This window comes from Sorghum bicolor, chromosome 7, assembly GCF_000003195.3.
Source record: "Sorghum bicolor cultivar BTx623 chromosome 7, Sorghum_bicolor_NCBIv3, whole genome shotgun sequence".
Taxonomy (NCBI): domain Eukaryota; kingdom Viridiplantae; phylum Streptophyta; class Magnoliopsida; order Poales; family Poaceae; genus Sorghum; species Sorghum bicolor.
The window spans coordinates 8,179,170-8,191,352 of NC_012876.2; the positions used below are offsets into that span (position 1 = coordinate 8,179,170).

General features: G+C 50.4%; 1 protein-coding gene across 2 annotated transcripts; it reads left to right on the plus strand.

Moving 5' to 3' along the window:
* On the plus strand, nt 994-11,979 carry LOC8085035 (zinc finger BED domain-containing protein RICESLEEPER 2). 2 transcript variants are annotated; one of them, XM_021464751.1, is made up of 7 exons: nt 1,046-1,128; nt 1,280-1,352; nt 1,933-2,491; nt 2,577-2,639; nt 8,930-10,791; nt 10,903-10,957; nt 11,697-11,979. In XM_021464751.1, the coding sequence occupies exons 3-6, from the start codon at nt 1,977-1,979 to the stop codon at nt 10,944-10,946; spliced, it is 2,484 nt and encodes an 827-aa protein (XP_021320426.1). In that variant the 5' UTR covers nt 1,046-1,128; nt 1,280-1,352; nt 1,933-1,976; the 3' UTR covers nt 10,947-10,957; nt 11,697-11,979. The 2 variants fall into 2 exon arrangements, with proteins under 2 accessions (XP_021320427.1, XP_021320426.1); XM_021464752.1 differs by lacking the exon at nt 1,280-1,352 and having other exon boundaries at nt 994-1,128.

The window sequence follows — 12,183 nt, forward strand, 5'->3', positions numbered from 1 at the left end:
ACGCGGGAGGGCACCCTTGCCGCCGGTTACATGGAGGATGGTGATGGGTTGAGGGCGGCCTGAGTGAGCGGATGGGGGCGCAAGGGAGTGAGTCGGCGCAAGGCCAACGACGATCGATGGGCTGCTGGCTACCAAGGGCGCCCGCGGATAGAGGAGGCAAGCGACTTGACAGTGGTGATGAGAAAGGTTGGCGGCGGCGGGCCTTTAGGTTTTCTCAATCGGTGGGCCACATCAACCCAACCTTGGATGTCGGTCATGCACGTTGAAGCTAAGATCTGTGGTGTCGAGACGTGAGATGGTGTCGAGACGTATTATCTCAGAGCCATGGGTTCTGACGCCGACCTCAGGGTCTAAAGATTAGTTTACGTTTTTTACCGGCTAAATATAAATATTTTTCAAAAAAGACTAAATTATAAAAAATTAGGGTCGTACAGAAAGGTGGTTTTGTTGACCTCATTTGCACCTTTACCTATACATTTTTTTTAGAATCACCTTTACCTATATATGGCCATGCAACCCGTAGCCCGGTGGCATGGCCCATGGCCCTGTGATTTGGCCCAGCGTGCCTGGGCTACCACCCAGGCAACGCATCACGGTACGGGCACGACCCGTTCTAACAGTCGGTCCGGTAGCGGCCCAGTGAAAATTAATTATTAATGTAATTGTGACTTATATATATGTGTCATTAATTATTATACTAGTGAAAATGATGAATTATTGGTGAAAATAATAAAATGTTTCAGAGTTTAGTGAAAATGTTGATGAAAATGAGCTGTTGTCGGTTTGATAGGCCATAGGTCGACATGGCACGACGTGTTTGACGGGCCGGCACGGCACGAAAACCAGCCCGCGGGGCGTGTCTTGGGCCGAAGGCCAGGCACAAAGTCCGTAGGGGCACAGCCCGCTAAGCACCACGGCCGGTAACAGCCGACGAATTGCGGCATGGTGCCACCCGTTGGACATATATACCTTTACCTATCTCATCACCATTATAAAATACATACATCACCATTGGGTGATGCTGTGACAGAACTCAGAAGGCGAACTGTAGCATTGCATGCAATTCCCGGCCACCCACGAGCCGCGATGGACAGGCCGACAACAGCCTCCGTCGTCGCTTTCCAGCGGGTAAGTCAGTCAAGATACTTTAGGTTAACTTTATCTAGGCTAAAAAGCATATTATAGATCATTTTTCCCCTGTTGTTGTATTGCTTCGGATCCAAACACGTTATGCTGTTTCTGCGACGTCGTCTTTGCATAAATAGATACCACTCACCAGGTTCATCTTCCTACCTTTCTTGAACCAACCACTCGGATCAAAGCCATGCTGCACTGCCCTTAACAATTAACAGGTGATTGATTTGCTTACTTCTAGTTCGATCTATCTGCCTGTCGTTTAGGCTTATATAATTGCTGCACTCCCCTTAGCAGGTGATTGTGATTTGCTTCCTTCTAGTAGCTGAGGCTTATAATTGCACAAATGGAGTAGTTTGTTCAACTAGGAGAAAATGTTCTCATCTTTTGTGATTTCAGGATTCAACTGATTTCGTAGTGCTTCACTTCTTACTTCTTAAAAAAAACATGTATGTATCCATAAAAAAGTAGTATTAAGAAGTTTTGGCCTTATTTTCTTTGTTTCCTTCTTTGTATCTTGAAGCTGTTATTCAGAAATTTTAACTTTGCATTGTAAATAACCCTCTATTTCTTTTCAATAAAATTTTCTGTAGGGGCTGCAGCCCCTCCAATTTCTTAAAAAAAACATGTATGTATCCATAAAAAAATTAGTATTCCTTTTCTCTTCCTTGGGTACTTCCAATTCTCAAGGTTTCGCAGCCCTTGCTACAAGATGTTTTTTGCTCTGTCTTTCAGAGGTGTGCCTTGCTTAGCATGTGATTGTTCAAACGCAATTCTATATGAATCCGATCCTTGCAGGGTTTCTGAATTTGGAGAACCAGGCAGCTCACCCTCAGCATGGTATGGCCGATCAAGGGTTTCGCCCGTTAACTACTACTACTCTGAGTTCTTCAGTCAACGCAGCACCAATTATGATACCGATCTGGGCACCAGTTCAGATGCCGGTTTTGCCATCTAATTCAGCAGAAGATGGCTACATCTGGAAGAATTCGGGTCTGCAGGAGATTCCGGGTTCAGGCCCACTCATCTGCTACGAATGCTCACAGGCAAACTGCACGGTCAAGAAATCTGTGACACTATCTGCAGATGGTCAGATTTTGGAGACAGTTCTCAGGGGTAGTCACAACCACCCCCGTCCATCAGAAATGTGCCCCAAAGATGCTCCAATTGGATACATACCAGCTGCAGACTCTCAATACTATCATGTGTCATCTGATATGTACGTAGCAGGGACTTCAATTTCTCACACTGAGGGAGGTGAACATGAGCAAATTGGCAGTTCTAGTGATAGCGACGAAGAGGATGATGGCGAACAAGGAGCCGATGGCCATGTTGCCAATCCCAGCACAACAGAAAGGTTCTGACTGAAAAATTAAAACTTTGGTTACAAATTAACTTCTTAATTCTGTCGACACTTCATTAACGGTACTTTTACTCCACAGAAATGTGGTAGCTCCAGCTGAAAGGATCACTGTGCGAACCAGGAGCGGAACTTCTCCCCGAAAGTATGCATCTATTTTGAACTAATCCTGCTCCTTCTGATTTTCTTTTTTTTTATTGAGAGAGAGGACAGCAGGGGCCGAGGCCCCTACTGGGATTGATTAAACTTAGAACGAAAAGTCAAAAAAGTACAATTACAGACTATATCAAGACATAGGACAAAGTTAAAGTGACCCATAATTTGAAACGGCGGAAGTAATAGATCTGTCCAAACAGAAATTCTTCAAATAAATATTTGAAATGAAGAATTGTTGGGCATGATATGCAATTAATTCTCACATTCTCTCACCTCAGGGGCACCATATGCAATTCCTTATGCATTCTTGATTAATGCTTTATGAAGTGATGAGTAAGCAATGATGGATAAGTCTTTGTTGGCTGGTGGTTGTGGGCTGCAGTAGGCAGCACATGGTCATTGTGTAGGACAGCATCCTTGACTGCTTTTAGGACAGCAGTTAGCATCTGTAGGACAGCATCTTGACTGCTTTTAGGACAGCAGTTAGCATCTATAGGACAGCACCTTAGACTAAGACTAGCATCTTGGCATATGCTGGCTGGTTAGCAGCCCTATAAATATGTATCCCCAACCCCTCAGGTTGGCATAGCATTGTGTGAGAAATAAACCCAGAAAATTGCCCCAACTTAGTGTGCTATCCTCTCAATGAGAGTAAGGATCCTGCTCACACCTAGAGCAAGGATCCAGCGACTAACAAGTGGTCAGCGACTAACAAGTGGTATCAAAGCTGTAGTATCCTGTAGCCTAAGCATTTCCTGCTCAATCCCTTCTCCAGTCGAGCTCCCTGCCTCGCAGCAGCCCCGGCTGGCAGCAGCAGCAGTTCCGGCTGCCTCTGCTCTCCGCGCAGCAGCGCGCAATGGCCGCAGAAGGGCAGTCTCAGCACTCGGGCACCTCGAGCGCGCGGCGTCGGCAGGAGGCCGACCTCGCTGCAGCAGAGGAGCGCAGGCGAGCAGCGGCAGCGACCGCAGCAGCAGCAGCGAGGGCGTCGAGGCTGGCCCAAGCGGAGCTGGCAGCAACCAGAGCGGAGGTGGAGGCAGCAGCAGCTGCAGATGCAGCGCGTGCAGCGGCAGCGGAGGTTGAGGACCTGCGCAGCAGTCACAACAGCTCCATCGCTGCTGATGACAGTGCTGATCCAGACCTGGAGCTGCTGGAGAGAGATGCAGCACGCCGGCGAGCGGCTCAGTGGGCAGCTGTGCACGCCCACGAGCGTGACCGCAGTCTAGACAGGCGTGGAGGCGCCGGCGGCGTTCCTGGAGGAGGCGCGCACGGCAACGGCGGTGGACGGGTCGAGGAAGAGCATGGCCTTCGCAGGCCGCGTGGCTCTCTCTCCCCGGACCGGTACCGTGGTGGAGCCGGCGATGCTCCTGGAGGAGGCGCACATGGCAAAGGCGGTGGACGGGTCGAGTGGGCTGCGGTGATGAAGGTGAGACTTCAGGTGCTGCACATGTGGGAGGCAGTCCGGTACGGCGACGTCGACTACGACCAGGATCGACGGCACTGAATGCTCTCATCGCTGCAGTCCCGACCGAGATGCAGTTCTCGCTTACCAGCAAGCGGACTGCCAAAGATGCTTGGGACGCCATTGCTGCAGCACGCATCGGCAGTGATCACGCCCGCAAGTCCACACTGCAGCAACTCCGTAAGGAGTGGGAGGACACGGCCTTCAAGCCAGGTGAGGACGTTGATGATTTTGCTCTCCGTCTCAACACTTTGCTGCGGAAAGTGGTGCAGTTTGGTGACAACACCTACAGCGAGGAGAGAGCTGTCGAGAAGCTCTTCCGCTGCGTCCCCGAGAAGTACAAGCAGATGGCTCGCTCAATCTAGTCCCTGCTAGACCTCTCCACGATGTCGATCGAGGAGACGATAGGTCGCCTCAAGGTCGTCGACATTGACGAGCCACAACCCTCCTCGGGGCCCAAGCTCCTTCTCACCCGGGAGCAGTGGGCTGCCGGGCAAGGTGACAAGAAGAAGGGGGAGCCTTCTTCTGTAGCAGCCAGCCGCAAGCATGGCAAGCGCGGCAAGTCACGCAAAGGCGCCCAGGCCGGGGCGCAAGGGCGTGCCAACGGAGGCGCCCGCGGAGGTGTCCAAGGCGCCGCCGCCGAAAAACCCAAGCCGGCACAAGATGACTGCTGCAGGAACTGTGGTCTTGCTGGCCATTGGGCTAAGGACTGCAGGCAGCCACGACGTGCCCAGGCCCACGTCGCGCAGGCGGAGGAGGAGGAGCAGCCAGCTCTGTTCATGGCACATGCTAGAGCCGAGCCATCTCTAGCAGCACCGGCTCCAGCGGTTCTTCTCCACCTCGACGAGGCCAAGGCACACGCCCTCCTCAGCAGCGGGTCCGGCGGCAGCGACAAGATCGATGGGTGGTGCCTCGACACCGGCGCCACCCACCACATGACAGGCCGGCGGGAGTTCTTCTCCGAGCTCGACTCCAACGTTCGAGGCTCCGTCAAGTTCGGGGACGCCTCCGCCGTAGAGATCAAGGGCGCCGGCTCCTTAATCTTCGTCGCCAAGAATGGTGAGCATCGGCTGCTCACCGGCGTCTACTACATCCCCGCGCTGAGGAACTCCATCATCAGCTTGGGACAACTGGATGAGAATGGCTCGCGCGTGGAGATCAAGGACGGCGTGCTTCGCATTTGGGATCCTCGTCACCGACTTCTCGCCAAGGTGAACAGGGGGAGCAACCGCCTCTACGTCCTTCACGTACAGGTGGCGCAACCTTTTTGCCTTGCAGCTCGGCGGGACGATGAAGCCTGGAGGTGGCACGAGCGCTTTGGGCACCTCAACTTCGAGGCCCTGAAGCAGCTCGGCAACAAGGAGATGGTGCAGGGCATGCCGTGCGTCGACCATGTGGAGCAGTTCTGCGACACCTGCGTCCTCACCAAACAGCGACGGCTGCCCTTTCCCCGCCAAGCAAGCTTCCGCGCCAAGGAGAAGCTGGAGCTCGTGCACGGTGACCTTTGCGGCCCCGTGACACCGGCTACACCTGGAGGACGACGCTACTTCCTCCTCCTCGTCGACGACGCGTCCCGCTACATGTGGGCTGTCCTCCTCGACACCAAGGGGGCAGCCGCGGACGCCATCAAGCACCACCAAGCTGCTGCGGAGAAGGAGTGCGGCCGCAAGCTTCGGGAGCTGCGCATGGACAACGGCGGCGAGTTCACGGCGGCTGAGTTCGCGGCGCACTGCGCCGACGAGGGGATCCAGCACCACTTCACCGCGCCGTACACCCCGCAGCAGAACGGCGTCGTCGAGCGCCGCAACCAGACGGTGGTCGCCACCGCCCGCACCCTCCTCAAGCAGAGAGGGATGGCGGCGATCTACTGGGGAGAGGCGGTGATGACCGCTGTCCATCTCCTCAACCGCTCGCCCACCAAGGCGCTTGACGGCATGACGCCGTACGAGGCTTGGCACGGGCGCAAGCCGGTGGTGAGCCACCTCCGCATCTTCGGTTGTCTGGCGTTCGCCAAGGAGCTCACTCACGTCGGCAAGCTCGACGACCGGAGCACTCCAGGAGTGCTCATCGGCTACGCCGAGGGCGCCAAGGCCTACCGCATCCTCGACCCTGTGACACAGCGCCTCCGCATCTCCCGGGATGTCGTGTTCGATGAAGGGCGAGGCTGGACTTGGGACAAGGCGGTGGAGGACGGCTCGGCTTCGACCCTCAGGGACTTCGTCGTCGACTACGTCCACTTGGAGGGATACGGGGGAGCTAGCAGCTCGTCCTCACCGAGCTTGCCCTCCCCGGCACCTAGCTCGCCATCAGCTTCGGCGAGCCCACCACCGCCTTCACCACCAGCGAGTCCAACACCACCGGCTACACCACGCACTCCTGCACCGGCTCCCCACTCTCCTACACCGGCACCGGCAACTCCAAGGTCGGCACCAGCAGCTTTGGTCCGTCAGCGTTCGGTGGAGTTCGCCACTCCACTGTCCGGCGACGAGGATCGCGTCGACGCCTACCACGACGATGAGACTCTACGCTACCGCACCATGGACAACATCCTCGGTAACCAACGTGTCCCTGGGTTAGCGGTACACGACTTCGAGGCGGAGCTGCACCTGGCACACGAGGACGGTGAACCTCGCTCCTTCGCTGAGGCGGAGGGAGACGCGGCATGGCGTGCCGCGATGCAGCAGGAGATGGACGCGGTCGAGCAGAACCGCACTTGGGAGCTTGCTGATCTCCCTCGTGGTCACCGCGCGATCACCCTTAAGTGGGTGTTCAAGCTGAAGAGGGATGAAGCCGGTGCCATCGTCAAGCACAAGGCTCGCTTGGTGGCTCGAGGTTTCGTGCAGCAGGAGGGGGTCGATTTCGACGACGCCTTCGCCCCCGTAGCACGGATGGAGTCCGTGCGACTTCTCCTTGCGCTAGCTGCCCAGGAGGGCTGGTGTGTCCATCACATGGATGTCAAGTCGGCGTTCCTTAACGGCGACTTGAAGGAGGAGGTCTACGTGCACCAGCCGCCGGGATTTGTGATTCCCGGCAAGGAAGGCAAGGTGCTTCGTCTGCGCAAGGCCCTCTATGGCTTGCGGCAGGCACCGAGGGCGTGGAATGCCAAACTGGATTCCACAATGAAGGGGATGTGCTTCGAGCAAAGCCCGCACGAGGCGGCCATCTACCGGCGGGGCAGGGGACGAAAGGCCCTGCTGGTGGGTGTCTACGTCGATGATCTTGTGATCACCGGCACCGAGGAGGTGGAGATCGAGGCGTTCAAGGAGAAGATGAGGGCGACCTTCCAGATGAGCGACTTGGGCCCTCTCTCCTTCTACCTGGGGATCGAGGTCCACCAGGACAGCTTCGGCACCTCTCTCCGCCAGACAGCCTACGCCAAGCGCATTGTGGAGCTGGGCGGTCTCACCGGCTGCAACCCAGCCCACACTCCTATGGAGGAGAGGCTGAGGCTGAGTCGGGAGAGTACGGAGGAAGAGGTGGACGCGACGCAGTACCGGCGTATTGTGGGCAGCCTTCGCTACCTTGTCCACACGCAACCGGACTTGGCGTTCGCCGTCGGCTACGTCAGCCGGTTCATGCAGCGACCGACGACGGAGCACCAGCAGGCCGTGAAGAGGACCTCCGCTACGTCGCGGGCACCTCCGACTACGGTCTGCACTACCCGAGGTGCCCCGGTGCGGCACATTTCATCGGGTACAGTGACAGCGACCACGCCGACGACATCGACACGAGCAAGAGCACCAGCGGGACGCTCTTCTTCCTCGGCAAGTGTCCGATCAGCTGGCAGTCGGTCAAGCAGCAGGTGGTGGCTCTGTCCAGCTGCGAGGCAGAATACATCGCAGCCACTACCGCTTCTACTCAGGCTCTGTGGCTGGCTCGGCTGCTTGGCGATCTCCTTGGCAGAGACGCAGAGGCAGTGGAGCTCAGGGTGGACAGCAAGTCCGCCTTGGCCTTGGCGAAGAATCCAGTCTTCCATGAGCGCAGCAAGCACATCCGGGTGAGGTACCACTTCATCAGGAGCTGCCTGGAGGAAGGGAGCGTTCGGGCCAACTACATCAACACCCAAGACCAGCTCGCCGACTTTCTGACCAAGTCCCTTGGGCGAGTCAAGTTCCAGGAATTTCGCACCAGGATCGGGATGGCTCAGATACCCCACAAGGAGCCACACAAGACTTAGGGGGAGAATGATGGATAAGTCTCTGTTGGCTGGTGGTTGTGGGCTGCAGTAGGCAGCACATGGTCCTTGTGTAGGACAGCATCCTTGACTGCTTTTAGGACAGCAGTTAGCATCTGTAGGACAGCATCTTGACTGCTTTTAGGACAGCAGTTAGCATCTGTAGGACAGCATCTTAGACTAGCATCTTAGACTAGCATCTTGGCATATGCTGGCTGGTTAGCAGCCCTATAAATATGTATCCCCAACCCCTCAGGTTGGCATAGCATTGTGTGAGAAATAAACCCAGAAAATTGCCCCAACTCAGTGTGCTATCCTCTCAATGAAAGTAAGGATCCTTCTCACACCTAGAGCAAGGATCCAGCGACTAACAAGCAAAAGGTAATGTAATCGGTGCTAAAAAAACTGTGATAAGAGCCATATTGTATTGGATTTACTCTGTAACCTTGATCATACTTTGTCCTGGTATGAATCCTGTTTCTGTGGTTCAGTCTAAATTTACATTTTTTTATCACTGATCTAACAACACAGATTTCGTTCTTTTCATAACTCTGATTCTTAATACATGACAGTGATTTTTTCTTCAGAACCTTACACTAACTTGTATTCATAATGCCATTTCTCACATACCGGTGAAAAAATGAAGACCGAAGTCCAAAGTTTGGGAAGAATTTACAAAAGTTTTAAGAGATGGAAAGCTTGAAGCAGCAGTCTGTAAACATTGTGAAAGCTCCCTTAGTGCAAAAACTACAGGAGGAACAAGCCATCTGAGACGACATCTTAAGACCTGTCCAGCACGACCTTCAACTGCAACAGGTCGGGTGCAGCAGCAACTGTCGTATTCACATCCCGAGTCATCTGTTGAGAAGAACCCAAATTTAGATCAAGACAAGTCACTTGAATTGCTTACTAAGGCTTTAGTCTCCAACCTTTGCTCCTTTTCATTGACAAGCAGTACAAATTATAGGCGATTTTTGGCTGGCATCTGTCCTACTTATGACGTGGTATCGCAGTCTGCTGTTCAAGACAAGTTTCTCAGTATTTTTCAGAACGAAAAGCTGAAGCTGAAGGAGGAAATATCAGTTGCACATGGGGGAATTTTCCTGACAGTAGCAAAATGGGTTCTTGGATCTAAATTTTTCATATGTGTGACAGCACATTTTATTGACAAAGAATGGAACATTATTAGAAGAATCATTAGATGCAGCTTTGCAGGGTCTAAGGATGAAAATATGACTGGCTATATTAGCATGTTTCCTGATTTTGAGTCTTACCATAGTGCGAATACTAATTGGGATGAGTATGATGATGAGCCAGAACCTGGCGCAAAAGAAATAATCCAAGAAGTAGTCCGAAATTGGAGTCTTGACAAGAAGCTTGTAGGAATTTTATTATTCCCCAAGTCAATGTGTCAGATAGATATGTCAAGCTTGCAGAAGAATCTTGCAGAGAATAATTATCTTGTTGGAAACAATTTACTAAGTTTACCTTGCATAACAGAATCACTTGGCCAGCTTCTCTGTTACAATCGTTGGAATGTCGAAAAACTAAGTGCTGACTGGTTTAAGTACATGACATGCTCCCCACTGCGTACGGAGAAATATAAAGAAATCCTTTTGCAACTACAAATGAACCGACCCACTTTTGGTTCCAAGAAATGGTACTTGACTTTCTACTCCCTAGAGGCTGCTCTGCAATTTAACAAGGTGTTTCCAAACCCTGCGCAGCTAGATTTCAAATCTCATCCATCTAAGCCATCTGATCAGAAACTACAAGATACAGAGGATTTTTGTAAGATTGCAAGGCTGATTTATCAAGCCATTGAAGTGGCTTCCAGCCCATGCAATGCGACTCTCAATTCAAATTTTCACACAATTTGGAACTTGAAGATTGCTCTAATGAGGTCATCTGAAAAGGCACAGAATGATTTTCATCATAATTCAATGAGGTCATCTGAAAAGGCACTGAATGATTTTCATCATAATTCAATGAAGAAAAAGTTTGATGAGCTTTGGGAGAAATGGTACCTGTGGCTATCTTTGGCTGTCGTTCTAGACCCAAGATATAAAATCAGGTTTCTTGATCGTTCCTTGAAAGAAGCTTTTGGTAGTGATGCTAAAAAGTACATGCTCGAAGTGCGTGGAAAGATTTGCGAGCTGTTTTTTCGTTACTCTATTCAAGCTGATCAGCAGGGTGGTGGGTGCTCAAATGCCAGCAGCACTGACGTACCTGTACATGAGGGACTGGGAGAGCTCAACCACTACCTTGAAGGGGAATGTGTTCCTGAAAATGTTCCTTTTGATATTATGAAATGGTGGAAGGGCAATGCTTCAATGTATCCAACTCTTGCCTTGTTGGCACGCGACATCTTAAGGATACCTGCATGTGTGGTCTCCACTGAATCTGCATTCGATGAAACTGATGAACGGGTGAGCCTTTTCAATCGAAAACTGAGTCCCGAAGTAGTTGAAGCCCTCATCTGCAACCAGGATTGGATCAAATCTTCAGGTACAAGTACCACTAGCTCCTCATCTTTCGAAGTGTTACCGATCTCTTTCATTAATGGTAGAAACCAATATCCTGTAAGTGTAATGTTGCTCTTCTTTAATTTCTCAACAGAAACAAAGGACGATGTCTGTGGAAACACAAACATGCCAGCTTAAGGCATGGCAAGGTATGCTTGTCATCTTTGTCTTCTTTTCTCTTTCATGTATAGGTTCTAAAGTCTATTGAAATTATAAACCTCTCAGAGGTCACTCTTTTTTTTGGTCACAACTGATAGCCCATTTTCTTGTCCATCAATTGGCACCGTAAACATGTACATCCACCCAACATATATAAGACTTAAGACATACACCTCAATTTCCACTACCTTTTCCATTTGCTCAAAGGAAAACCCCTATTATATTGGAAGTCAGCCACAATTGGAAGTGGATCATTTGCTAGCCAGATCTTTAAGGAGATTTTTGTTCTTCTAGTCCAGATGTTAAGTCACTTTGCTATCTTTTTCATCTGTATCTGCTAAATACAGCATTGAAACAGAGACAAGAATACCTGATATTTGAATTGGGAAAATAATGAATATGATTAGTCTCAAATTGAATAAATTATTCGAAACATTCATTTTCATTGTTCAAAGTTGCATGAAGTTTCAATTGGTTTCTTGCATTTCCTCTTTTAGATAATTAATTAATGTACTAGATATAATTAGGGTGCATACCATTCTCTATCTAGTCACACTTTGATAACCATATTAGAATCTCGATCTAGTCCCACATACTTGTCTCATAGAAGGTTAAAAAAACATATGGGTTGTGAGGGCTGTGGAATTTTCCTTCCTTTGTTAATTAATTGTTTAAACATAGATCTGATGCTGTTTTGATTAATTAATCTTTTGATTTGTGTTTAAACAGCTCCTTCGGTCTTTTCACTGGTTCAACAAGAAGTGAAGAGTGGTTTCGGCCTCATTTGCACCTTTACCTATCTCATTATAATGCATCGGTGTTGGGTGACGCCTCGACAGAAGGCGAACTGCCCATGGTTTGTAATAACTTATTTGTTTTACTGCAATCACTGTGAAAATATAAACAACACTTTCCTGTTTAGTAATTATTGTGCAGTACGGAGGTGTACTAGAGTTACAGACTCCTATGAACTAGTGTGACATTTAATTTGGTTCAAGTTTATTGAAAAATATGTTAACATCTCTAAAAAAATCAAATTCTATAGTTGTACTCAGTCAAACTATTTTATTGATTGACTAACATTATAGGGATGAGCACAATATCTATACACCAAACAAGTACAGAGTGGAAAAAAATCATGATATATCTAATCTAATAACACTATTTTGGTGTCATATATACTAGTACACTTTTTCTCTGAAGTAGGCCATACTCA

Bases quoted from the DNA above. Each gene is read 5' to 3' on its own strand.
- LOC8085035 (XM_021464752.1), top strand. From the start codon at position 1,977: ATGGCCGATCAAGGGTTTCGCCCGTTAACTACTACTACTCTGAGTTCT. The intron at 2,492-2,576 runs GTTCTGACTGAA...TTTACTCCACAG, and splicing joins AATCCCAGCACAACAGAAAG to AAATGTGGTAGCTCCAGCTG. The intron at 10,792-10,902 runs GTACAAGTACCA...ATTTCTCAACAG, and splicing joins GGATTGGATCAAATCTTCAG to AAACAAAGGACGATGTCTGT.